This window comes from Ochotona princeps, chromosome 5 (genome assembly GCF_030435755.1).
Source record: "Ochotona princeps isolate mOchPri1 chromosome 5, mOchPri1.hap1, whole genome shotgun sequence".
In the NCBI taxonomy this organism is placed as follows: Eukaryota; Metazoa; Chordata; class Mammalia; order Lagomorpha; family Ochotonidae; genus Ochotona; species Ochotona princeps.
This window is the reverse complement of record NC_080836.1, coordinates 39,685,805-39,712,028: the sequence shown is the minus strand read 5'-3', so window position 1 is coordinate 39,712,028 and position 26,224 is coordinate 39,685,805. Positions and strand designations below refer to the sequence as shown.

Here is a 26,224-nt window from a genome sequence, read left to right as displayed (position 1 = left end):
TGTGGATGAAGGACTACACTGCTATAATAATATTGGGGGAAATGGTGTGGGGGAGAATTTGGAGGGAAGAGTGTTCAGTGGAGGAGAGAATCCCTATACATCAAATAATATCATGGAAAATAACATAATTAAAATAAGAATATATTAGTGCTAGAAGGTATATATTAAATCATATGTAAGCTAATATATAGGCAAAAAAGGAGATATCTAATATGATCAGAAAGAAAATGCAGACTAATTCAAGTGTGAGTGAATGAGTTTAAGAATAAGAAGCAGGGGTTGGGAGAGAATAAAGATGGCAGAATAAGGTAAGGACATGTTTAAACAGACGGAAAAACATTTAATCAGGATGAAGCAGAGAGGACATATTCCAGGAAATAGGAGAGGACAGAACAGCAGCAGAGGGGTACCTGGAGACTGACAGACACAGGAAAGCAGCAGACACAACAGTGTGGTGTTGCAGTGACTGATACTCCAACAGCATTCAGCTAACAGCGATCTGAACTCCACCAGCAACCAGGTGGGAACGGACTTTCACTGGGAGCTTGGGAGTTGAACCCAGACAAAGAACTGTCCATTTTGCTGGTCTGTTTGATTTGACCAGGAGCAGAGACAGAGCAGCAGATCACAGACAGGCAATGTGAGAACAGGGTGGTTTTCACAGCCCAGTCAGCCCACTAGAGCCAAATTGGGCACCATTTTGCATAAGGAGGTAAAGGCAAGGGAAAGGACTGAGCATATGCTGAGCTGGGAGTGAACTCATTTCTGACACAGTGAACTGCAGCAACGTGGCATTCTACAGGTTCCACCCAAGACAGGTCTGGGTAGCCCTAAAACCTGGTGGCCAGCAGATCAAGAACTCTAGTAGTGGTACTTCAGGTGCCATTTTGTACACTGTGGCAAATGCTTTAGGAGGGGAAAACAGTGAACTGTACATGTGCTGAGCTCACGAGAACTCACTGAGTTCCGTGGATTGCACTGATCCCGCAGAAAATTAATACCGACTGTGGCATTGTACGGGTCAAAATAGGTCCGTGTGGCACCCAGACCTAACGTCCAACAGGTTCTGGCAAGATCAGCGCCACCAACAACCTAACTATATAGGACACCTGGTGTCTCTCTAATCCTGGGACCTGCTCCAACCGGAAGTGGGAGAAAGGTTGCAGAGACAATGGTGCAGCCTCAGCACAGCATCACAGGAGGTAGAGAGTGGTGAGCTAGGAGCCAGGGTTGTGGAGACCACAGTGGAAATCTGACGTAAGAACCCAGACCTGGAACTCGCTGGAGGTTGTGGCACAAGTGGCTGCAAGCAAAAAGTTGTGTACCAACTGCAATAAGTAAAATTGAACTGTAGACCTGTGGGTGACACAGCTTAGGAACCTGCCCCAAGGAGAAGACTCTGCTAACCAGAAGTGCAATGACCAAGAGCAAAAGAAAAAACAAAAGCACAATGAATATTACCAAAAACTCCCCTGCAAAGGAGCAAAACCCTATGCCAACCTCAGAGTTCACTGAGGAAGACATCGAGAAAATGGGGCATACAGAATTCAAAAAGCTCATTTTAAAGCTTCTGATCAAAAATGAGAAACACATACAAGAGTTCAAAGAATTTAAGGAAGCAATAAAGCTAATCAAGGCTGATATATCATAAATTAAGAACACAGTAGAGCAAATTAAAACTACAATGGAGAGTCTCCAAAATGGAATGAAGCAAGCAGAAGAAAGAATCTCAGAATTGGAAGACATTTCCTGTCATTGGGGGAAGCAAACAAAAAGCTGGAAGCAGAGCTGCATTAGGCCAAAAAAGTATTCAAGAATTGAAAGACACTATTAAGAGGCCAAATATAAGAGCTATGGGAGTCTCAGAGGGTGCAGAAAGAGAAGTTGAGTTTGCAAGTGTATTTAATGAAATAATAAAGGAAAATTTCCCTCATCTAGAGAAAGAATTGGGAAAGAAGATCCAGGAGGGGCACAGAACTCCCAACAGGCTTGATCAAAAGCGATCTTCACCAAGACACATTATCTTCAAGTTCTCTTCAATCGAACATAAGGAAAAGATCCTTAAATGTGCATGTGAAAAAAATCAATTGACATATAAAGGAATGCCAATTAAACTCACAGGAGATCTCTCACTGGAAACTCCACAGGCAAGAAGAGAATGGAGTGATATATTCCAGATTCTAAAAGAAAAAAATTGTCAGCCTAGGATAACATATCCAGCAAAGCTTTCTTTTGTCTTTGAAAATGAAATCAAATTCTTCCACAGTAAACAAAAGTTAAAAGAATTTGCCTCTTCCAAACCTGCCCTACAAATGATACTTCAAGATGTTCTCTTGACAGAGAAGAGGAGTAGCATCTACCAAAACCAAAGGCAAATGGGAAGAACATCCCAGTAAAATAACAACAGAAGACTAAATCAAGGAACAACCCATTCCTAAAATGACAGGACCAAAGTATCATCCATGTATATTAAACTCTGAATGGAAATGGCTTAAACTCAATCAAAGATCATAGATTAGTAGACTGGATTAAAAAATAAAACAACATCTATTTATTGTCTAGAAGAGACACATTTCACCAACAAAATCAGTGGAAACTATATCACATGGGTTTTTTTTTTGTTTTCTGTTAGTTTCATCTCTTCAAAATACTTTCTTCTCATTAAATGATTCAATGACTCATAGATCATGCAGTAGCATCATTTTCTTCAAGACGGTTCTTGATTTTCATTTCTTCAGCTACATGTTAGTCATTTAGTAGCATGTTATTTAACTTCATGGTGTTGTTAATTTCTTTTTTCTCCCTGATGTTGATTTTGTTTTGTGGCTTTTCATTTAAGGGGATGTATAGTATCTGTGTAATGGAGACTGTCATATCTAGTAACATGTCATTTAACTTCATGGCATTGTAAATTTCTATTTTTCTTTCTATTATTGATTTTGTATTATGACTTTTCATTTAAGGGGATGTACACTAGCTGTGAAATGGAGACTAACATATCCAGACATGAGGATACAATGTAGTATGCATTTCTACTTCCAGACAAAGATGGACTTACAATGAAACTGTTCACTATATCTTGACAATAGGATGCTGGATTCTCTGCCATTGTCCATGCCCGCAATAATGGACATATGATTGTGTATGAAGAACTATATGTTAGTAATGATATAGAGGAACTAGGTTGGGGGGGAGGGAATTGGAGAGGGGATAAGGGAAATGCCAGCAGCCTATGGAAGTGTATCATAAAATGATAATAATAATAAAATGTAAAAATAAATAAATAAAAGAAAAAAAGTCAAAAAAATCAAAAAGAAAAAGAAGCAGGGGTAGGGTAGGATTTGACATAATGGCTAAGACACCAGTTAGGGTACTCACATCCCATATTGGAGTGTCAGTTTGTGTCCCAGCTTCACTTCCAATTTGAACTTCCTGCAAATGCACCCCCTTAGAGGTGGCAAGTGATGGCTCGTTTCGCCACTAAACACAGTGGATCAGGCATTTGTTAAGGTGCTGGCTTCCATATTAAATGCTTAGATTTGTTTCATGGTTCTTGATCCTGATTCCAACTTCTTGCTAAGCACATGAAAGACAAGCATGATGTTGCGGGTAGTTGAGTTCCTGCTACCTATTGCACCTGGATTGGATATGTGGGCAGTGAGCCAGTGTATGGAAACTTTTTCAATCAATGTTTGTCATTTTGTCTATCTGCCTTTCCCTTTGTCTCTCTAAACAAATGGGCATGTGTTACAACTTACTGCATGAAACTCCAAAAGCACAGTCAATGAAATAAAAATAGGCAAGTGCAGTTATACCAAGGTAGGAAACTTCTGCACAATCAAGTCAGCAGAATAAAGAAACAGCCAACAGAACAGGAGGAAACATTTATAAACAATTTATTTGACAAAAGATTAAGAAACTCAAATATCTCAACAACAACAAAATCCAGGTAAAACAAGACAGACAGAGAATCTAAATAGAGATTTTTCACAAAGGGAATGTAAATGGCCACCAGGATCAAATGCTTACTGAGAGATAGGAACACAGTGGCACCCTATGTATGTATGGGCTGGCTGAGCTTTCAGAGGGCAACTTATCAGAAATCTGTCTTTTCAAATAATGGTGTCTGGAGGATATTAAGAGCTCCTGTCACTATAGCAAAATTCAGACAGTAATAATTCAAAGAAATACTGAAATCTCTGAGGTGCATATGTGGGCACCTCAGAAGGAGGCTGTTCAACAAAAAGGCTGCAGCAGGTTTGGGAGAGGACGAGGCCTGGGAATGAGCTATTTGCAGGCTGAAATCAGCCACCCACAGTCTCAGTGGTAGTACAACAACAAAAAAGACAGCAGGAGGTAGGAACTACAGAAAAGGACCAAAGAAAGCATCCAGAAGGGTCATCTGCAGGTGACAGAGTTAACAAAGTCACAAAAATTTTCAGCAAGGACAGAAAAGCTCTCAAAGCTGAATAACTTCTCTCAGGTTTCTTTGACATCCTAGAGACAAAGACTCGGGTCCAAGGTTCACAAGCCTAGAATTCTTGGCTGCCAAGGGTTGCTCTTTAAGAAAGAATTAACAGCATCACCCCCACACTTACTTTAGGACAGTGTGTTGGCAACAGCACTCTATGTTTAACTGAATGGCTGACCAATAGATGGCTATTTGGAAATAGGCAGACCCTCAAGTGATCTCTAAAAAAGAAACAGGAGGCAGGATTTCTGGGAGCAGATGTATTTGAATCTGTGTGTCCCTGCAAGCTGTGCATGCTCACTGCACTGCTGCACAGGCAAGGCCAGGCTGCCCTATGCTCACTGACTTGGAGAAAGAAAGGCAGGTGTGCTGTTGTTAGTGTAACGGAATTTTAATGATGACCTCCTAAAGAGGCCGAGCAGCCATTTGCTCCATGTGACAGTTTATAAGAATTTGCATGCTAGTTAGTGCATTCTGAGAAGAGAGTGGTAAGGATAATAGTTCCACAACAATTCTTTTCCTATGAGCTGTAGGTTTCCTCTAACACTTTTTTTTTTGTACAAAGAATGCCAAATTTATTCCAAGTATCCTGCATCTTTTATAGTCGGCTTAGTCCCTCCCAGTATTATCCCAATGTTCAAGCAACACCTAAGCTCCCCTGGGGGCATCTTAACAAAAGGAAAGTAAGGAAGAGGGAACTTGCAGTCAAGTCAGGGGCTAAAATGCATTAGGCCAAGATTTCCCACTGCCTAACACTTCTTTTTTTAAAAGATTTATTTATTTTTATTGGAAAGTCAGATACACAGAGAGAAGGAGAGACAGAGAGAAAGATCTTCCATCCAATGATTCACTCCCCAAGTGACCGCAACAGCCAATACTGCGCCGATCTGAAGCCAGGAGCCAGGAGCTCTTCCGAGTCTCCCACGCAGGTGCAGGTTCCCAAGGCTTTGGGCCGTCCTTGACTGCCTTGCCAGGCCACAAGCAGGGAGTTGGATGGGAAGTGGGACTGCCAGGATTAGAACCGGTGACCATATGGGATCCCAGCGCATTCAAGGCAAGAACTCTAGCCACTAGGCCACCGTGCCGGACCGTCCTCTAACACTTAAACACATTTGTTTGTAATACATTAAAATTGAGAGTCTATAAGAATTTATATTGGCACTTGGATGCTGTTTGTGGTCAAATGAAGTGTTATCATAGTGTAATTCCTGTTGGAAGCTTTCTCTGCTCAGTGCCAGCACACTGCCTTCCCCCAGAGCCAGTTTTACTGACTTGCCCTGCTGTCTCCCTTTTCTCCGTTAATGTCTAAGCTTTAGCCAGAGACCTCTTCTCAGCTGTGTGCACATTCCTTCTCTGCATCTGTGCATGGTTTTAAATGCCATCTACAAGCTGTCAGTTTGCAATTTTACTTCTCCACTTCAAATTTCTCATTTACACTTAAGATGCATAGATCGACCCAGTTGCTTTTCCCCCTTTAGCTCTATTATATTCTCAACCTCACCTAAATCTTCCTCATCTTAATTATGGGAGCCTAATCCTTCAGGCAGGCCAGAAACATAGGGGGTCATTTTTACCTCTTGCCTTTCTCTCATAAATTGCATCAAATTATCAATCAATGCCACTGAATTTATCATTTTAAATGTTTCCAAAATCTATGGCAGCTATTGTGGTACAACAGGTTAAGACCCACTTGACCCACCCACATCATGTATTAGAGTGCCTGGGATTGAGTCCTGACTCCACTTACAACCCAGTTTCCTGTTACCATGCACCCTGGATTCAGCAGATGCTGGTTCAGGTACTTGGGTCTCTGCTTCTAGTTGGGTAAACCAGATTGTGCTCTTGGTTCCTGACTTCAAACCTGTCCAGTCTCAGTTATTACCAGCATCTGAGTGAAACAGTGGATGGAAGATCTATCTCCCTCTCTCCCTCTCTGTGAGTGTGTGTGTCTGTGCTTTGCTCTGCCTTACAAGTCTATTTTAAGCATTAAAAATTATGTTCCCAGCATCTGCTTACATCTCGCTGTCTCAACTGAGATCACCAAAGCCCATCATCTTCCACCAGTCTGCTGTATTAGCTTTCCCATTTCACTTCCTGCTTCTTCTCTTGACCCAATTCAGCACCAGAATGACTCTGGAAAGTGCAGGTCAAATCTGGTCACTTCTCTGTCCGGAGCCCTGCAATGACTACCTGTTTCCCTCAGGATAAAAGGCACATGTTGTTATTCTCACAACGACCCACACAACCTGCACCTTTTCCACCCCTCTACCCTTTCCTCTATTGCCCTCTCCTCCTGGTGCATGCATCACCTCTCCCTTGCTCCACACAGACCTGTATGCTCTAGCCTTGTGACCTTTGCTTTTGCTCTACCAGACTGCACTTGCACAGATATTCACATGGCTTTTTTCCACAAAGCATCTCCTGCTCTGAACCTCCCTTGAACACACTGTTTAAAGTGATGATTGATGGACTAGTTTAACAATGTCTTATTTGCATCCTGTCTGAATAAATTTGATTATAATAGAAAATAACAGCCACTACCAGCATGAAGGAAACTGAAGATGTTGCTGGTTTCTAGCTGTATCAACAATCGGGCAGTGAGATTTGGCAACTTGATTTTGACCCTTGATTTGATACTCATTTGCATAATTGGAAAAGTAGCTTGTCCACTCATAAGACATGATGAGATAAGGAAGGCATATTATGGACAATTATAAGACATGCAATCTACCCAAAGCAATAAGTAGCTGAATGCTTTCTCCTCCTCATGAAGAGTGAAAATTGCTACAGGAAGGAGAATGTGAGCCTAGACATTCATGAAAAGCTTACCTTTCAGCCCACAGAGGCCACACATGGCTGCAAACACTGTAGATTCCATTTCAGTGTTCCTAACGCCAGCTTTATAGGTTCTCTTCAAGTAGTCTAACTTATTTTCTCTGGAGAAGGAACACAGTCGTCCTTGACCTGAAAGGGAGGAGAATAATTAGTAACCTGCTGCTCACTATACCGGCAGTGGCACTCATCAGTAGGCTTGTTGAGGACCATTCTGCTCTCCACTGTTTTTGGCCCTTGAGCTACTCCTGAGACAAGGTGAACCCACTGCCTGAAATTTCCAATCAAAGAGCTTGAGAAATGCATGTGTATGGGAGGAGTGTGCATGGCTGAGGGTTCCAGACCTGAGGTCAGTAGCCACTGACTTGCTACAGCAACCAGAATTGTGCAAGAGACATCATGAATTGGATAGAAAGTCATTGACAGTGCTGCACTTTGGAGTTGCTCCAGCACCTGTGGCTGAGCCTCGAGTTACACGCTAGGGAAGAAGATGGATCAGGCCTCAGTGATGCTCTTTAGCAGGTAGAGAGTAGAGAGAGTGACCTGGACTCTGCAGCTGCTTTTATGCTCCTTAGGACAGTGGTATCTGTATTACTGCCTCCAGTCCTCTGTGTCCATACCCTGTTTTCATGATCACTCGCAGTGTTCTGTCACTTCTGTGTTTTAATTTCACCTGTATTAATTAGTGGAGACAGAAGAGATACAGGAAAGTCCAATGCTGTTACTCTTCTTGCACCTTGTAAGTACTTGAAGAAGACCTCTTCTCTCCTTCTTATGCCAAGAAAAGTCCAGATAAGCACGTAAGATAATAGCACTGTCTCATCTACTAGTGACAGAGTCCATTTTGCCCACACCCTGGCTCCTGTATCTTTCGTGCTTCTTGTTTTTCAGCAGTCCCTGCTCTGCTTGTCCCCTCTTCTCTTTAGAGATGCCTGCCAAGGGTTATTTAAGCTGATCAGTGTCAGCCATTCCAGAAGACAAGCAGGGGTTGCCATGTCTCAAACGAGCAGTTTCACCCCAACTTCAGCAGTTGGGGCTCTGACCAAGACTTGCTGGGACTGCCATGCATACATTAAATTTACTTTTTTGTTGCTTTCGGATATAAATCTTTATGTGGCATTATTCCAAAAGCAACAAAAAAGTAAATTTTCATATGGCATCTCCAAAAATCATAAATGGTGGCAAAATCATTCACACTTTAGGAAATACTGTGCAGCATGACGAAAATACTAACTCTATCTCTGCCTTTCACAAGCTCTGGCTTAAATACATGGATAGGTGGCCTTGCAGAAGGGACGTGAGTCAGTGACCTGTAAGAGAGTGACCTTAAAGACTCACACCCCTCTTTTCTTACAATAAGTATGTAGTAAAAGTATCTTACCTAACCTGAAGTAAAATGCACACATCTTGAAAACTATCTCTGTCTTTTGCAACTATCCAATTGGAAGCCAGTATGCTTAGTGAAACAAGCCAGTCCCAAAAAGATAAATATCATATGTTTTCCTGATCTGTGGTAACTAATACACAGAACACAACAAAATATAAGTTACTGAGATCGACATCCTAGTATTTGATTATTGTTCATAGTCTTTATACTGCTAAGAAATACCTTCTTTTCCTTTTCCTGCTTACATGGGTTGATATCTTTACCTAATGTAATGATAAGCCCATGATGACGAAGTAAAATGAAAATAAGACACTGTGAAAATTAGAAAAAAACCAAAATTGATGAGGAAGGAGGAACGTTGGTAGTGAGGGCGGGAATGAGGGAGAGTGGGGAGGGAGGTATTACTATGTTCCTAAATCTATATGATAAACTGTATAAAATCTGATCACTTTAAATAGACAATAAAGTAATAAATAAAAAAACCTGACTCTGTATGTAATTTTTGAAAAGCCAATATAACACTTGATCAAAGGAGAAAGAAATGAAACGCTGGATGTTGGTGTCCACACGGCTGCGCCCCACAATCTCCAGCAGAACTTTCAAAGCATGGTGTCATCCCTGAAGGAGGGCAAGGCTGAGCCATGAAGGCTTTTGTCTTGTTTCTTTGCTTGGCCCCTTGCTAGCAAAAGCTGCTACTGAAAAGTCACACTCAGCACCTCTTCAAATTTCGCTTAGGGACCCTTTGCTTATGCCTCAAGGATAAAAACATTATTTGGAGACAACCTTTTCCTTGTGGACCTTCTTCCTCCAACATTTCTCCCAATTTCATTATCCCCACTCTTCCCTGTGTGCCAAATCCCCTTTGAGGTAAAAGTGAATGACTGAAACAGGGTTGCAACCAATTTAAGCTAAAGGCACAAGAAGAGATACGATTTTGAACATCACTTATTGCATTTTTAGTATTCCATTTGTTATCAAAGGATTAAGGACACTCTCAAGATACATTCTTTCTGGGTATTTCTGTGCTGCCTATTAGCTCCTAATGTCCCTATACTTCAGAAAAATAAAAAGGCTATTGCAATTCCTTCTTTCATCCACAACTATTCATTTTCTAAAGTGGAGTTTTCAAAGAAATTATAGGTTTGAATAACAAAGAGTTGGTGGCATTTTTCTCCAGAGTTTATAAATCATTCTCACCTTCATAAAAATCATAGGTGCACATTGTGTGCCCAGTGAGGGTTGGGAAGTCGGGAGTCTCTTTGCTACAGTTGAATAGCTCTTCAACTAGCTCTTTGTCGAGTTCAGTATGATGATGATCTTGTCCAAAACTATCTGTTCAAATCAGGGCTTAAAGAGGAGTCCACAGCAGTGTCTGTTATCACAACAGAGCCTGGCATAATCCTTGCAATGTTGGAATAAACAAGTGACTATAGAGAGTTGTTTAAAATATACTTTTGCCATGATATGCAATATATTCAGCCAACATTAATTAATATTGGCTGCTAATGATTTCTCCTAGTTATGTCTTTAAAATTATTTTCTTTCCCAAATCCAATTAACTAACATTCAGAACAGGCATTTACATTTACTGTCTTTCCAGATTCAAATTTACAAAGTGACAGGGTTTAGATTTCAAGCCAAACATGACTCTTGGACATGTAAATTAGTACCAGCCTTCGGGCTCAAATTTGAATAAATTAGGTCAGGAATAAACCAAATGAGTCTGCCAGCAAGTAGCTTTCATAAAGTGATGTGACTACTTGATATTTAATCTTCTCTGCAACTCCTTGATTACTATAATTTCCTTGCATCTCGATCCTCTCTTCCTTCAGATTCTCATCACATTCTCTCCTTCTGCCCCCTGACGCCAGATAAATTCTCTTGGCTGACCTTCTGTTGCTATGCAGTCTGGTCTGCTTGGGGAACTCGGGTTTAATGGAGAATCTATTTTCTGCAAATTGTTTTTCTCCATGTCTGGAATGCTATCTCATCCTCCCCAGTGCTTTTTCAGGAGACTAACACCAACTCATTCTTCAGGTGTCAGCAAAAGTCACTTTTTTGTTTTGTTTGAAGATTTGCTTATTCATCCAAAAGGCGGTTAGAGAAAGAGAAAGTGAGAGATCTTGGATCTGTTGGTGCACTCTCCAATGGCTATAGCCAGTCTAGGATGAAGCTTAAAGCTTGGAACTCTGAGTACCTCACAGAGTGGCAGAGAACCAAGCAACTGAACCATCTTCCACTGCTCTCCTGATACATTAACAGAATGCTGAGCTGGAAGTAAAGCAGCTGGGAACTGAACCTGTGCTCACATGGGATGCACTGTCATAGGCAGTGACTTAATCCACTGGACCACAATGCCAACCTCAAACCACTTCCTTTAAAAGGTCTTAATTCCGGGCCCGGCGGCGTGGCCTAGCAGCTAAAGTCCTCGCCTTGAAAGCCCCGGGATCCCATATGGGCGCCGGTTCTAATCCCAGCAGCTCCACTTCCCATCCAGCTCCCTGCTTGTGGCCTGGGAAAGCAGCTGAGGACGGCCCAATGCATTGGGACCCTGCACCCGCGTGGGAGACCCGGAAGAGGTTCCAGTTTCCCGGCTTCGGATCGGCGCGCATCAGCCCGTTGCGGCTCACTTGGGGAGTGAATCATCGGACGGAAGATCTTCCTCTCTGTCTCTCCTCCTCTGTGTATATCTGGCTGTAATAAAATGAATAAATCTTTAAAAGAAAAAAGGTCTTAATTCTATAAAATGGGAACCCCCTAAATCAAGCATGTATTGCATTATATTTCCCATGCCTAGGTTTGACCCAAATTTTGTTCCATTCTGACTTCTGTTTAGAGGTGGAATAAGCAAATGAATCCAAACAGTGCCTCAGAATGTCTCCATCCTAATACCATGGCTTTTACATGGACTGTTTCCATCCTAATACTCACCATGCCTTTTACATGGCTTTTATCTATTGGATAGAACATAAGAAAAGAACAAAGGCTGCTCACTACTGTCCTCCTGGTCTAGCACTGTGCCTGTCACATTATCAGTACTCAGTGACGAAGTTGTTGAATGAGTGAATGATTCCATAGGGATGCCAGAGTGGACAGGATTACCAATCATAGTCTGCAAATCAAACACCTTCTACATTGGTAAATAAAGTTGTATTGAATCACTGCCACTCATTCATTTATAAACTACTTATTGCTGATTTTAAGCTGCAGTGGCAGGAGTAGTATGCTCTAGCAGAAATCACATGTTCTGCAAAGGCTAAAATATTTACCATTAATACTTTCATAAGAAATGTCTGTCAGCCCCTGCTTTAATGCATAGCTTTATCCTTCTGGGTGCTACACATTCTGATATTCTTTGAAATAGAGCTAATTACAGATGGCATTAAAAGACCCAGCCAGAGACCAACAAGGGCCTCTGAGAATAGAGCCTTAATTGTTCAAGTACTTTTAAAATAAGTTAAATAGATGACTCCTTGAATTATACAATGTCATAAGGAGTAGGAAAGTGATTGAATAGGAAACTGAAAATATGAGTCAAAAGTAATACTATTCACATGTTAGCCTACCATTTGGATCTACTAGAGAACTTATGTCATGCAGTCTCTCAAAGGGCAAAGTATGTAATCAGTTATTTTGCCTTAATCAAGATGCCTTGGTTCACTTAAGGAGTAACAGTGTTAGCAAAGATTTTAACTATCTTTTTATCCCCAAATGAAATGCCACTTCAAATAATGCAAATATTGTTGACCAGCAAATTAGGACTTACTAATGAAGAAAAAATTTCAAAATGAAAGTGTTCACACCAGCACAATGGCCTAATCATCTGCCACCATCCCTGGACCCCAACTGTGATTCGGGTGCTGCCTATGTGCTGTATGTATAAGACTTCCATGAAGCCAAAAGCCATGAGGAGGAGCTGGACGGTAGACAAAAAGCTTTGTGCAGGTTCTGTACTCGTAATGTCAAGTGGCAAACACAGCTGTCAAGGTAATGCAGTGCATAAGTGTGAGTCCAATGGAGACAGATCCTTGTGTCCCATAGCTTAAGGACTATGAACATCCTCAATACCATATCCATCTATCTTCAGTTTGTTCCTACCACTGATTGTCTGGGGATATTTTTAGATAGAAGGATGCCAATATTTTCTTTACATCTTCCTTTCTCCCATGAAACTTCAATCCTAAACACAAATAAGAGTCCACAATCTTTCAAATATCTCTGATTCTTCTGATGGATGACCTGGTCTTCTCATATCTCTCATTTTTGTCCTTTGAGGATTTCTAAGGTTCTACATTGCTCCAAAATTGTGCAATTCTAACACCATTTCTCTTCTAAGATAGCAGCCCATCTTATAATGCCAATCCAGCCCTGTCACTCTGCCAAGTAAAGCTTCCAGTTACAATGTCCTGTATATTACTAATAGCATGGTAAAATGACCTCCAGATAAGGTCATCTCTCTAAAAAAAAAAAAAAAAAGGTTGTAGAAGCAGTTTTGCTCAAAACTTTATCACAGATCAGAAGCAGAAACAAGGCCCTCTCTACATCTGCTTGACCCATCAAACAGTGAGATGAGGAGGCTCTGAGAAAATGCAAGGAAGTATTATTAGGTCCTTCTCAAAAAGCCTATTTTGGTCTCTTTCTGGTGCATTAATGAGGAAGAGATAGAACCAAGAACATGGAAATAGTACCTCAGAAGCATTAATAGTAGTTTTCCTAAGAGAACTGGGAGGAAGTAAAAGCAATGTTTTCCTATCAGCTGCAAGATCTGCTTACTTAACAGATAAAATAGGCATATCCATGCTTTTCTTTCTCCAGTAGCACACATTTGTTTCTTTTTTTTTCTTTAAGATTTATTTTTTATTGGACAGTCAGAGGCAAGACAAGAGGAAGATCTACCATCCACTAATTCTCTCCCCAAGCGGCTGCAATGGCTGGAGCTGAGCCAATCTGAACCCAAAAGCCAGGAGTCTCTTATGGATCTCCCACATAGGCAGAGGGTCCCAAGGCTTTGGGTTGTCCTCGACTGCCCTCCCAGGCCACAAGCAGGTCCACTGGGATTAAAACTGACGCCCATATGTGATCCCAGTGCATTCAAGGCAAGGACTTCAGCTGCTAGGCTATTGCACCGGACCCAGCATACACTTGTTTCTGTCACCCTACTATTCTTAGGCCTTAAAGAGAGTTATTACCCTCAAAACATCAATTCTCAAGAGACTCTAACCTTTTTGTGAATACCCAAGATCATCTGAACAGTTGGGTCTCTCCACTTGGACTTTCATGAGAATAAATCAAGTTAAAGCGAATCAATATAAATAGATTTTCTTAAAATCTAAGCTGCCTCCTGACTTGTTCTAACCCATCTGGGTTTCTTCTGAGTATGATGATGTATTTTGAATGAACACAATATGTGCATCAGAACCACTCAGTTTTAATCATAGAAGTCAATATAACTCACCTATTCCCTCTGAGATACCGATTCTAATGATGGTAACATCACAGCACCATGCATGGTGTAGTAGTTTGATGAGTTCATAAAGCATAATGGAAATAGAGGGATGCCCATGCCATGCCGCAGAGAGAAAAGAAAAAGTCATTATACATCTTACAAACTGATACATGGAAAGAACATATTTTCTTCCTTCATTACAAGTTAACAGCCCTTGGACAAATTTGCATAATCATTATGACTTTGCCAATGCTGAGGAAAATGTAAGTCATCTCTAAGTGATGCTGACACAACATGCTGATGGATGTGTCCATCTGTGAGAATCGAAAAATTGGCATCTTGCTGCCAGTCAAACTGAGCTCAGCCCTCATCATCAAGAGCAGAAGGTGGGGGTGGCGATGTTTACAGATGTGCCAGGGCAGTGCTATTTTTCATCTCCCTGCTGGGATTTTGGCAATGAACTTTTGAAAAATTGCTTTTTGCAAGATTAACTATTCAAGGAAATATATAATCTGATTGCAATTTCACCATTCCTTTTCCTCCAAAGAATTGAACAATAAATTCAATTCTTTGCTCTGTGAAGCAAAGAACAGGTCTCTTTGACCTGTTCGTTTGCTGCTAATTTTGTGTGCATTTCAAAAGGCACTAGGGTAGAATTTGGATTAAGTCTTCATCTAGTAAGGGAAAGCTTATAGAGTGTGTAGGTGACGTTTGGTTGCTACAGATCAAGACAGTAGTCTGGATCTTCTTTAGCAACTAAAACAGTGACATCGGGGTCTGTGAGCCCTGGGTGCGGGGTTCAGATGGGGCATGGGTCACCTGACCTGGGTCCTTGGCCCCACCTTCGTGGTGAAAGCTGGGTCCATGAGCCCTGGGTGCATGGCAGTGGGGTGAGGGGAGGCAGGTAGGGAGGTGGTACCGCAGGGCCTGTATCAGACAGTCCAGGGTGCCAATGGTGCCAGGCAAAGCTCACTGGCTGCCTGGGGACACTATTGTGGAAACTTGGTATTTGGGCTTGTAGGGGTCTAGATATGGAATAGGTGGGGGTTTTGTGGGCCTGGAGTCTCACGTCCATGATTGGTGGTCTGACAGTGAAGGGCGTGTGTCAGAGCTGGGCCTCCTCAGTGGAAAAGATGGAGCAGTGAACAGAGTGCCCCAATGCACATGAAGGCTATGGCAGCCCACTGGGGCCTGAAAAGGACATTTGGTACCATAGCAGAGGAAGGAGAGCAGAACAAATTGGGCAACCAAACAATAACAAATATCTGGTTGCTTGGAGACTCTAAGGTCAATTATGTCAACCAATGGACAATAGAAGGGGCTCCTCACCCTTGGATCAGTGAGATTGATAGCATTTCAGAACTATCAAAACCACTTGGTGGGCCCTGAGCAGTAGCCTAGCAGCTAAAGTCCTCACCTTACACGTGCTGGGATCCCATATGAACACCATTTCTAATCCCAGCAGACCCACTTCCCATCCAGTTCCCTGCTTGTGGCCTGGGAAAGCAGTTGAGGATGGCCCAAAGCCTGAAGACCCTGTAGCCACATGTTAGACCTGGAAGAAGCTCTGATCAGAGCAGCTCTGGTCTTTGCAGCCACTTGGGGAGTGTATCAACGGACGGAAGGAAAATCTTGCTCCTCTGCCTCTCCTCATCTCTGTATATCTGACTTTCCAATAAAAATATAATAAATCTTTATTTTAAAAAAAAACTTGTACAAAACCCTCAGCGCATGCACCACATTGGGCACCCTGGGTTGATATTGGGTGACTGTTCCCCATCCCCAGGTATGGGGTTTGTTGGGAGGCTGGGTGTGGCTTCTCCCCTTGTTGTCCCACTTCCTCCCAGATAAAGGAAGAAATAGAAAAATTGGAAAAAACTATCACACCCACTTTTTTCTAACCCTCAATCCATCCCATTCTAAACAACTATGTAAACATCATCAAAAATAAAAATGAAAAACAATTTTTTAAAAAGTAGCATTGAGGTTACCAGAATAGAAATGAGACATAGGGTACAAGACTTGGAGAGTCCTGGTGGTTATACCACAGCATGCTCTAATAAGTATCCAGAAAGGTATCCCATTCTGTAATTTTAGAATCTGGAGTGGAGTTTCAATTGATGATTCTGTCATTGCCAACATTATGGCAGAGAATCAAACATGGTTTTGTCTTAGCACAAATCAAACCATTGAGCTGTGACTATAATATTTTCACCTGGGTTTATTCTAACTCACTACTATGAATATTAAGCTATGCAAACTTTGAACCTCCAAGTTGCTGTTGTTTATGCCCTGACTTCAGAATGTGTTGTAAGCCTCTTGCAATCAGGAGTCAAGCTTGTATTGATTTGTACGTTCAAGAGGAACAAATCCAGATCTACAACTAATAAATATAATCTCTAAGCATATTTGTCTCAAACTGTAAATTAAGAGGATGAATTTATTTGATTTAATAATTCCTTTAAATCAGACACTTGAAAAGCTTATGATTATCAGTTACATAATGTGGAAATAAAATGATAGATGAATTCATGTATTTCTGCTAAAGTCATGCCATCATTCTTTTGTGTACACACACACACACACACACACACACACACTTTGTAGTCACTGAAGAGGAAGAATTTCAAAGATTTCTACATTGGCAATCTGCCTTGTGAGGCTCACTCGCAAATGGCTAACTTTGGCATGTTACATATTCAAATCTTTTTTTCCTGATAGAACAGCAGAACCAATATGCTACTGTTATTATATTTTACTCTGGAATGTTACTGCATATTTATGGCAGTTTCACATTGGTATAGATCTTGCATTATTATCTTTTCCCATTTCCTATTCAAAAACAAACCAATAGTTATAACCTATAAATATGGAGAAATTCATAAGTCAACAATTGCCAAGATCAGAAGACATTCAGCTTCTTTCCAATGCCGATTTTCTGCAATTGTTTATTGATGAACAAATTAGTAAACGGATGGGTTCTCCTTTGTGAGCTCAAAGCAGGTGTTAGGTTCTGCTGCCCATTAGCATTGCACGATTTTCCCTTCATTTTCACAAGCTTCCCACCATAATAACCACACTCCATCACGGGGTGCTACAGGCTGATCAATGCATGCTGACAGGGCCATATGTAGGGGCTGAATACAACAATTCTTTAGAATTCATTCACCTTTGCAAGACTCTTGCCCCTTTCTGTGGCATGGTTGCAGTGCCCAAATTTGTGGTAGACTCAGAATATTGATTTAAAATACATCTCCTTGAAGAGAGATAAGAATAGAGTGCATGTGTATGTGCACTCTCGTAAGTGCATGACATCTAAGTGCAAGTGAGAAATTGTCTGCTGCCTGAGGCTGCAATTCATTCCACTTTCATTTGGTCTTAGGTTGTTGTGTAGATCCAGAACTGGTAACACAGTAAGTGCAGAAGAGCCATTCACAAAACTGGGTGGAGATACATAACCAGTTTTCTACAGTGTTAACACAGCTTTACAGTCCTGAAAATTGGCCTCTATGTCCTAAAGTTCAACATTTGCAAAGTTGGATAACAGATAGAGGAGAAACTGGACCAGGAGTGAAAGTAGAGGAAGCTTGGAGACATTGAGGGACAAGGGGGGGGGGGTGGGTAGAAGAGTTAATCAGTTATAAAGAGAGGAAGAAGATGTTGAGGATTCCTCTCAACCTGAATAGATAGGTGATGACTAAGAAATCAAATGAAAGTGACAGTGATGACTGTGTTCTGCCAGGGAGAATTTTTCCAGTAATGTAGATAATACCCGAATACTTAGTTACATTGTGTAGAAGTGCGAACTAGAAAAGCGATGGATCCCTGTGTGCAGCAATTCCCACTGTGCTTTGTAGTTGTGATGCCACCATGGTTACTTACACTGATGGAGAGCACAGGACCAGCTTTACACATGCAGTGTCTGTCCCAGCACAGATGTCCTTCATGTCTTCTCCACTTGCCTCCAACCCCAGCTCCTTCTGCATCAAATGTGCAAATGCCTTCATTCTGTTGGGGCTTCCACCAACACAAACAAACTGTTAATAAAAATAGGTGTCTGATAGAGGCTGGGATAAAAACCAAGGATTAGCTTTCAACTCTGATGTTTTTATTTTTTTCTAGTGAATTTACTTAAGTGTATGCCCAGGTATCATAGATTATTTTTGACAAATTAGCTAATTGGCAAGATTAACTTGTAAATAAAGCAAATAATTGCAGAGTTAGTAAAGACAATCACAAATTCTAAGTACTGTTGTTGCTCAAGGGGATATTCATGGATATTTTTGTTTGTTTACATCAAACAACAGTTAGCATCTTACATTGATAGCCATCCCCTAGGTTGTATTTTGCATGATATATGCTGAACATTAAAGTACTTAGAACATGGTAAGTAATGCAAGAACAAAGGCAGAACCACCAGTATAAAACATGTTTTCTGTTTCCACAGGCCCAATCACAAGTTTTTATTGTAAAATACATTATGTAACTAAAAGCTTTGCAAGAATCACATTAAGGCTTTCCAGATTCTCATTCAGAAGACAGGCTCATAGAGCAAGTCTTATTATAAATTTGAGATCTCACTGTAGTCTTCCATCAAGTCCAATGATTTGATTTGGTTTTTGTTTCATTCACTTGTTCATATCTCTGAAATCAGGAAGGTATTGCAGTCAATGGTATGAAATCAAAACGAATATGGCAATAAATTATCCAGCAGTTGCTATTGCTACAGCTCTTGTGACGGCATAGTTGGAGGCATAGATGTGCAGCCAGTGGCACAGGTGCCAATGATCAGCTGTAGAAAGGGTGAGCAGCCACAGATGGACAGAAACCCAGGAGGAAGTGGAGCACACAGAGGGCATCCAGTATATAGGTATCCAGGAACCTAAGTACTTTGCCTAAGTACTTAGGTGAAGATACTCCAACACAGAGAAAAAGCAATGTGGTGATTAAGAACCTACCCTTTGAGGCTAGATAAAGCTGGCTTTGAACTTCAAACCCATGGCTAGCTAAGTAGTTTGCTCACTGTCACCTGTGTGAACTCTAGGTGCCTCAGACCATTAGCTCCAAAACAGGAAAGAAGTGCTGGGGCCCGGAAGGGCCCCTCATAGGATTTCATCCAGATAAAACTCCAATCGTATCTGGCAACAGTCATTGCCCAAAGGCAGCTGCTTACCCAGTGTTCCCAATGGCATCTCACTTTTACTATCAGATGTAGAAATTTCCTGGTCCTGTTTTTGGGCTGGCATATTGCTTGTGTATTACAGAATTTGATACAAACAAAGCTTGTTCTTGTTTTCTTGCAAAGATAAGGCAGTTGATGTGGAGGGGCTAATGTGAATAGCATTGGGCAAAGGGTTGCAAGGACAGGCTCACAGCAATTCAGAAGAAATTAGGAAATGCCTAACATGGTTTGGTAGTGCCTCCATTCACACATGATTTTCTCTAACTATTGGGTGGTCCACATCCATGATACATTCTGTTTCAAACTAACACTAATCTATGTACTTCACTCATTCATAATTACAGGATGTGATTATTCTTTTATCAAGGATCTGTGTCTTTCATCATTGCCTTTTCTGTGACTTCCTATGTGTTTCTCTGATACACCTTACGTAAATATTGAACTGCAATAGAAGTCAACCTTAAAAAGATCGTGGTTTAAGGTGAGTTTTTAAATTTTTATTGAGTTTAGGCTTATTGAATATTGACTTTCTCCTCTGTTGGTTGAGTAGTATAAAGACTTGACTCAAAGTCTAAATACAATAAAAGCTTTTCTTTTTTGTAAACAAAGTACAGTAGTTTGAAAATTATCTCATCGTGTGGTATAATGAATGTAAATTATGGCTATTCAGATCGACCTGGAAACTGAAACAGATGCTACAATAGCTTGCAATTTGAGTGCATCTTTGACTGTAGGTATTGCTGTAATGAACAGGAACTTCTGAATACTTCTGGAGATATGAACATGACATGCCTATACCAAAGGAGTATAATCCTTAAAGCTTATTCTTAACTCAGATTTACTAAACACCACCTCTAGGCACGCTTATTAGTCTGGCTGCTCTAACAAGAAGTACAAAACAGCTGACAACCACCAGTGAACATTGATGTTACGTGTCACTTACAGCAATTTAATGTCTGAACCAAAATGGTCATTTGTCTTATTCCTAACAAAGCAAAACTGCACTGGGAGGTAATCAGCAGCATTATAAAAACATGTCACGGACTTTATCTAATGAGTGCCAGAACAAAGTTAACATTTAAATATCCATAAGTATCTTAAGAGATGTAATCTTGTCATGTTGTATTAATCATATCCACTATTATTTATGGATTTTGTGTTTTTAACAAAGGAGTATGAACATCTTTAGCTGACTATTGCACAGAGTCTTTAAGGTGATATTTTCCAAGCTTACCTTAAATTTCTAGGGCGAAACTGGAAGGGAGCAATTGGTAATCTTATACAGGTTATTTCAAATGGACACTATGGAAGACATATTTGCATATTCTTCCAAGGATGTTCCATCATACTGTCCAACTCTTTGATCATTTCCAGTGAGGACAGAAGAATAATTCATTGTTCACTAAGGCAGTTTCCCTCTGGTCACACAGCTACACAGACTTCCTAACCTCTTCCAGCTGAGATGTGGCCATTCGCCTGGGATTCAGCCACTAGCATGTGTGCAGAACTGATGAATGCACTTCCCATCCCAAGCTGTACAAATGTTCATCTCAAATGGATCCTATACACATCTATCTATCAACTGCTGGATGGGTGTTGATATCCAGGGAAACCTTGGGCACCATGCTCTGAAGGTGACAGAACAACAAAATGAAAGGAGCTTGAGTTGCTTTATTAACAGTGGTAGGAAAGCCATCCACTGACCAGGAGCACTCCCTTTATACCTAATGTGACTTAGTCTTTAGGCCATTAATATTTTGAAGGCTCAGCTAGAGAAACCTTTTAAAATGTAATAAGCATTTGGGGAGGGGTGGGGAGAATCCAAGTACCTATGAAACTGTGTTACATAATACAATGTAATTAATGAATTAAAAATAATAATAAAAAATGTAATAAGCAAACATTTGAAGGAATTCAAAGTGATTGTAAGAGTCGTTGAGGTTTTGCTTTGCACACCCTTTCCTCTGCAGACAGTGTTGTTTTAAGAGCCATCATTTCTGTGAAAACAGGGGTAGGTTTTCAAAGACTAGTTACCTACTCTCTTAGCCAGGATTGCTATCCTGGGGGTTAAAGCAGTCAAGAAATCAAGCCTACAATGTTTTGATTCAAAGATAAGAATGTGACTAGAGGAGGGCATGTTCCTGAGAAAAACATCAGCTAAAATAAATCAGGCTTTACCTGCTGCCTCAAAAATCCTGAGTGATGTTGAATGTCAATTCTGGTCATCTGGAACAGCATTAGTGTGATTGAATCTTCTCACAAACAGAATTTTATTTCCTATCTGTCAAAATAAGCCAATCCAGGGTTCTCTGTCCTTGTATCCAAACGTTTTTAACACGGTTTCCAAAACCAGGTAGGTCCTGAGTGTAGATGTTACATGCTGTTTATGACAGAATGTGAGAATAAGGGTGCATGCAAATCCAGTCGAAGGATTGTAGCAAAGATGATACAACACACTTTGAGTATGTGTAGTAGGCGGAGCTGTGAGTCGCATTGCTTTTGTCTCTAAAGCAAGGTAATTGATCCCACTGATTTCCAAGAAACAAGCATTTGGAGTACCAAAATGTAGAATTTTTCTATAAACTGCAGGAGGCACCACTGTTTCTTTCATCAGAGAACCCTAACATTTACCCTCAGCGCTTTCACTTCCCAGCCGTGTTGTGCCTAACACAGATAATACATAGTGTATCACTACATGTATGTTTGAGTCTCGTTTGCTCATCTATATAATCGAAACAAGTCTTAATTCCCCTCAGTGATATGGGGATTGAATAACACTCTGTTTTGGATTCTGTATAGAGTCTGGTACATAGAAAATTCCCCACAAATGGTAGAGATAGACACCTCAAATGCATAATAGCAGATCTTTTTCTGTGTCAAAACTTATCTTAGATCTTTTTAACTTATTAATTGAATTAGTACCATAATTTATTAATTCTGATGAGTCTTCTATTAATCACAGTCATTCCTAAATAAGAGTCCTGAGAGAATCTTTGTGGAGACGTAAAACAAAACTTATCATTTGAACTCAGGTCAAACCTGTATAAGAAGGATCAAAAGCAACCTTCAGGAATAGGAAGGGAAATCACATGGAGATGAAGCAAAGGATGAAGGCAAGCCACACAAAAGCAAAAAAAGCAGCAGTCCCAAAAAGAGTGGGAGTGCCCAGTGTGGTAGCCTAGTGGTTAAATTCCTGGCCTTGCACACACCTGCATCCCATATAGGCACAGGTTCTAATCCCAGTAGTCCCACTTCTCATCTGGCTCCCTGCTTTTGTCCTAGAAAATCAGTTGCAGATGGCACAAAGCGTTGGGACCCTGCACCCGCATGGGAGACCCGAAAAAGGCTCTGGGCTTCTGGCTTCAGATCAGCTTAGCTCCAGCCATCATGGCCACTTTGGGAGTGAATTAGCAGACAGATTTTTCTCTCTGTCTTGCCTCCTCTTTGTATATCTGACTTTCCAATAAATAAATAAAATTTTTTAAAAAAGAGATAGTGGGAAAGGTGGGGGGCCATTCTATACCCAGATACGTACCCATTCCCTCAGCTCTGCTCCCTGGAAAGAGGGACAGGAAGTGCAATCTCTTGATTTTGAGCAATAGAATTATTTTCTCTCTTACTTCATCTCTTCCTTCCCCTCTTCCTTCAATCCTTCCTCCCCCCCTCGCCCTTCCTTCCTTTCTTCCTCCCTTCTCTCCTCTCATGCTTTCCTTATCTCCCACTTCTTCTATATAACACCCTCCTTCACTATCCTGGGTAACACCCCCCTCCACCTGCCACTCACCCCCTCTCAATTTATGAATCATTTTGAGTTACTGTGGTAGGAATAATTAACCTGCCACAGTAGCTCCTAGTGCAATGGATAGGAACCCTGAAAATCAGACTGTGAAGAACTTGATTGAAATCTCAACCCTGCCATTCTATGGTGTGATTTCAGGTTCCTTGGACCACTCTGACCTCACCTTTCTTGTTTTATGATGGAGATGTCTGCCTGCTAAACCTCCTTGAAAGATATAACATGAAAATTTTGTGAAATTGTGGATAGGAAAACTTTTGTGTTTGTCCTAATTGCTAAATAATGCTGAAAAGTGTCAGATAAAAACTACAATTTTCCAATGCTGAGATATAAATTGGGTTTTTATAAGATGTAACATTTTAGAATGCCCATTCCATTTGATCATTTCTGAGAATAATTCTAAACAAATAGACCTAAATGTGAAAAAAACATAGCTACAAAAATATTGTTTGAGTGCTTGTACAGTAGAAAATACTTTAGCACACAAGTCAATCTTAGTATTTAGAACATATGGCATGGACAACTTGATATGTATAAACAATGAGTTTAAAAGAAAATGTAACTACATGGGAAAATATTAATTACAGCTAATTTCAAATTAATATGATTACAGCTAACTTTTAAATCTATTTATTAAAAGGATTGAAAGAAAGGAAATGTATTGATGACATCTGTGTTTAGGTTGTAGGACAATGAGGTATGTTTTAAATCATACAGAAATACAGCTTTCCTGGACAATTTCACAAAGAAATTTCTTATGAAATAAGCATCTTAATAATGCAAAATATTAGATAATGCTTATTTTTAGATGTGGAATAAAAATCACTCTTGGTTTTATTGATGTCTTTTATGATTTAATAAAATGAGAATTAATGAGATTCAGCTATAAATGTAGATGTTAAGTGGTGAATTAAATCTATTAAAACATGATGAATTCTGAACACTCAACCAATTTTATTGATAAAATTATTTATCTTCAAGAACCACAGAAGTCAAATAATCGTGTTTTCATTAGATTTAGTTGGAAAACTCTGTCTTGTTATGGTGCAGATGGTTATTCATGATGCATTCTAAATTGCTTCAGCAAATGAATGTGGCTTTCATTCCTATTGAGATCCTTGATATTTCAGCCACAAATATACAGTTCGTTTTGGGAAATTAGAAAGAAAAATGAGTATGGTAAACTCAATATTTTTCCCTGAAGTGAAAAATGTGTTTACCTTTACATCTCCAAACATTGCTGGCAGGTTGTGTGTTTTTGTTCCGAAGTTCAAGTGATAGAGAATATCTTTATCCATGCACACCAGGCAAGGATTTGTAACACGAACAAATTTTTTTCTAGAGAAAAGCACACAAAGAAGGTATAAATGTATTTGGAGGGAAAAAACACATAAAAATGATATCGGCCTTGCTCCTATGATTGACACTAACTTTTCTTTAGGACAAAGTGATTCATTGAAAAGCTATGTGATATAATGAAAATAATAATGGTTAATATTTACTGTATATATGCTAGGTGGCAGGCATAGAATGAAGCATGGAAGCATGGAAATTGTACAATGGCATGAAAACTTCACATAATGAATACATGAGCTCATTTAATTCCATAACCATCCAAATAGGTAAGCTTAAATATAATAAATATAATAAATGGGTAAAGAAGTCACAGCTTATAGAAGCTGAGAAACTTGCACAAAATTATACAACTAGTGGATTATAAAAGCCTCATGTCAGGCTCTAGCTCCTGACTACAGCTTCCTGCTAATGACCCAGAAAGCAGAGGAGATGGTTCAAGTAACTGATGCACAACCCACAGATTGGCCAGCACTGCAACGTAAGACTGCATCAGCCGTGCTAAATATGCAGCCTTCTTTCTACCCTAGTAACCACTTGCCCCAGCCTAGTCACCAATTACAGCAGTACTATCTGACCCTGAAACTTTGCTCTCTCTTGCTTATACATTGCAAGCCAATATGCTGCTGCTTAAGAATGGTCTTAATTTAATCTAACTTGTATTTTAAAAGCACACCTGTCACAGCCCTTTGCTAGTTTTGTAATAGTTTTTATTTCAGTTTCATTTCATTGATAACATCATCTACTTTATATCTTAGTAGGTCAAGACATCTATGCCAAGTGCCTCCTGGACTTCTTAGTTTTGTTTTGTTTTGTTTTGTTTTGTTTGTCTCATTCTCCTCAAATACTCCAAACCATCTTAATAATCTTGAACCTTTATATACTCCAGTGGCTGAGCAATAAAATCACCAGGAAGTGTAATGAAAAAGTGAAAAACAGCAGTGACCAAGCCTAATTAATTTAAGCTCTCTGAACACACTTTATCTTCCTGTATGACCTGATGTGTCGAGAGTTCCTGCATTGTTCCTGAACCATCATTCCATTTCTCTTCCATATTTCACTTCTCAAAATCTTACTCATTCTTCAATATATAATGCAAATATCAACTCTTTTACGAATGCTTCTTCAAGTATCTTATTTCCCCAGTTAATAATAATTTCTCCTCTCATTGTGCTCCCAAAGTATTTGTTTTTATGCTGGTGCTTACCAGATAGTATGTCATATCATAAAATGGTTAATTTTCTCTCTAGAAAGGTAATTTCCTTCATGCAAGCAGCCTCATAACCTTCTTTAATCCCTGTGTCCTAAAAAATCCTATTTGTGGAGTTAAATTTAACTGTTCAGGAAGTAGAACAAAATGCTAATAATTTCTTCCTCAAAACACTTAGAGAAACATATTCTTAATTAGTTATTGGGTCATACCTGGTTTCAAAAATAGTGAAGTACACACTTTACCATCCAGGACCAACCTCACAATCTGTAAGCAAAAGAACATGTCTTTTCCCCTGTAGGGAGGGCCAAGAGGACATTCATCCATGGTCAACTAGAGAGTTTGGTAGAAACACAGAGTCCAAACATGTGTGCTGATGGAAGAAGAAGGACTTTTGGCGCCATGAGTTAACTCTGCCCCACATCAGGTTGCCGATTGGAGTTCTGTCAACTCCACTTCCAGTACATCTTCTACATGGTGATAAACTCTACGCAAGTCACATACATGTGAGAGTTTGAGAAAAACTGCCACCCACTTGTTTCCATTC

The 26,224-nt window shown here is 40.2% G+C and overlaps 1 protein-coding gene across 1 annotated transcript in view; it reads right to left on the bottom strand.

Annotated features, from left to right (window-relative positions):
* Nucleotides 1–26,224, bottom strand: part of UPP2 (uridine phosphorylase 2) — a 51,947-nt gene that overhangs the window by 21,610 nt on the left and 4,113 nt on the right. Inside the window, 8 exon segments of the mRNA XM_058664232.1 lie at nucleotides 7,301–7,435; nucleotides 9,888–10,001; nucleotides 10,004–10,045; nucleotides 10,048–10,091; nucleotides 14,142–14,256; nucleotides 18,006–18,056; nucleotides 18,059–18,173; nucleotides 24,335–24,452. Of these exon segments, the coding sequence (XP_058520215.1) occupies nucleotides 7,301–7,435; nucleotides 9,888–10,001; nucleotides 10,004–10,045; nucleotides 10,048–10,091; nucleotides 14,142–14,256; nucleotides 18,006–18,056; nucleotides 18,059–18,173; nucleotides 24,335–24,452 (734 nt within the window).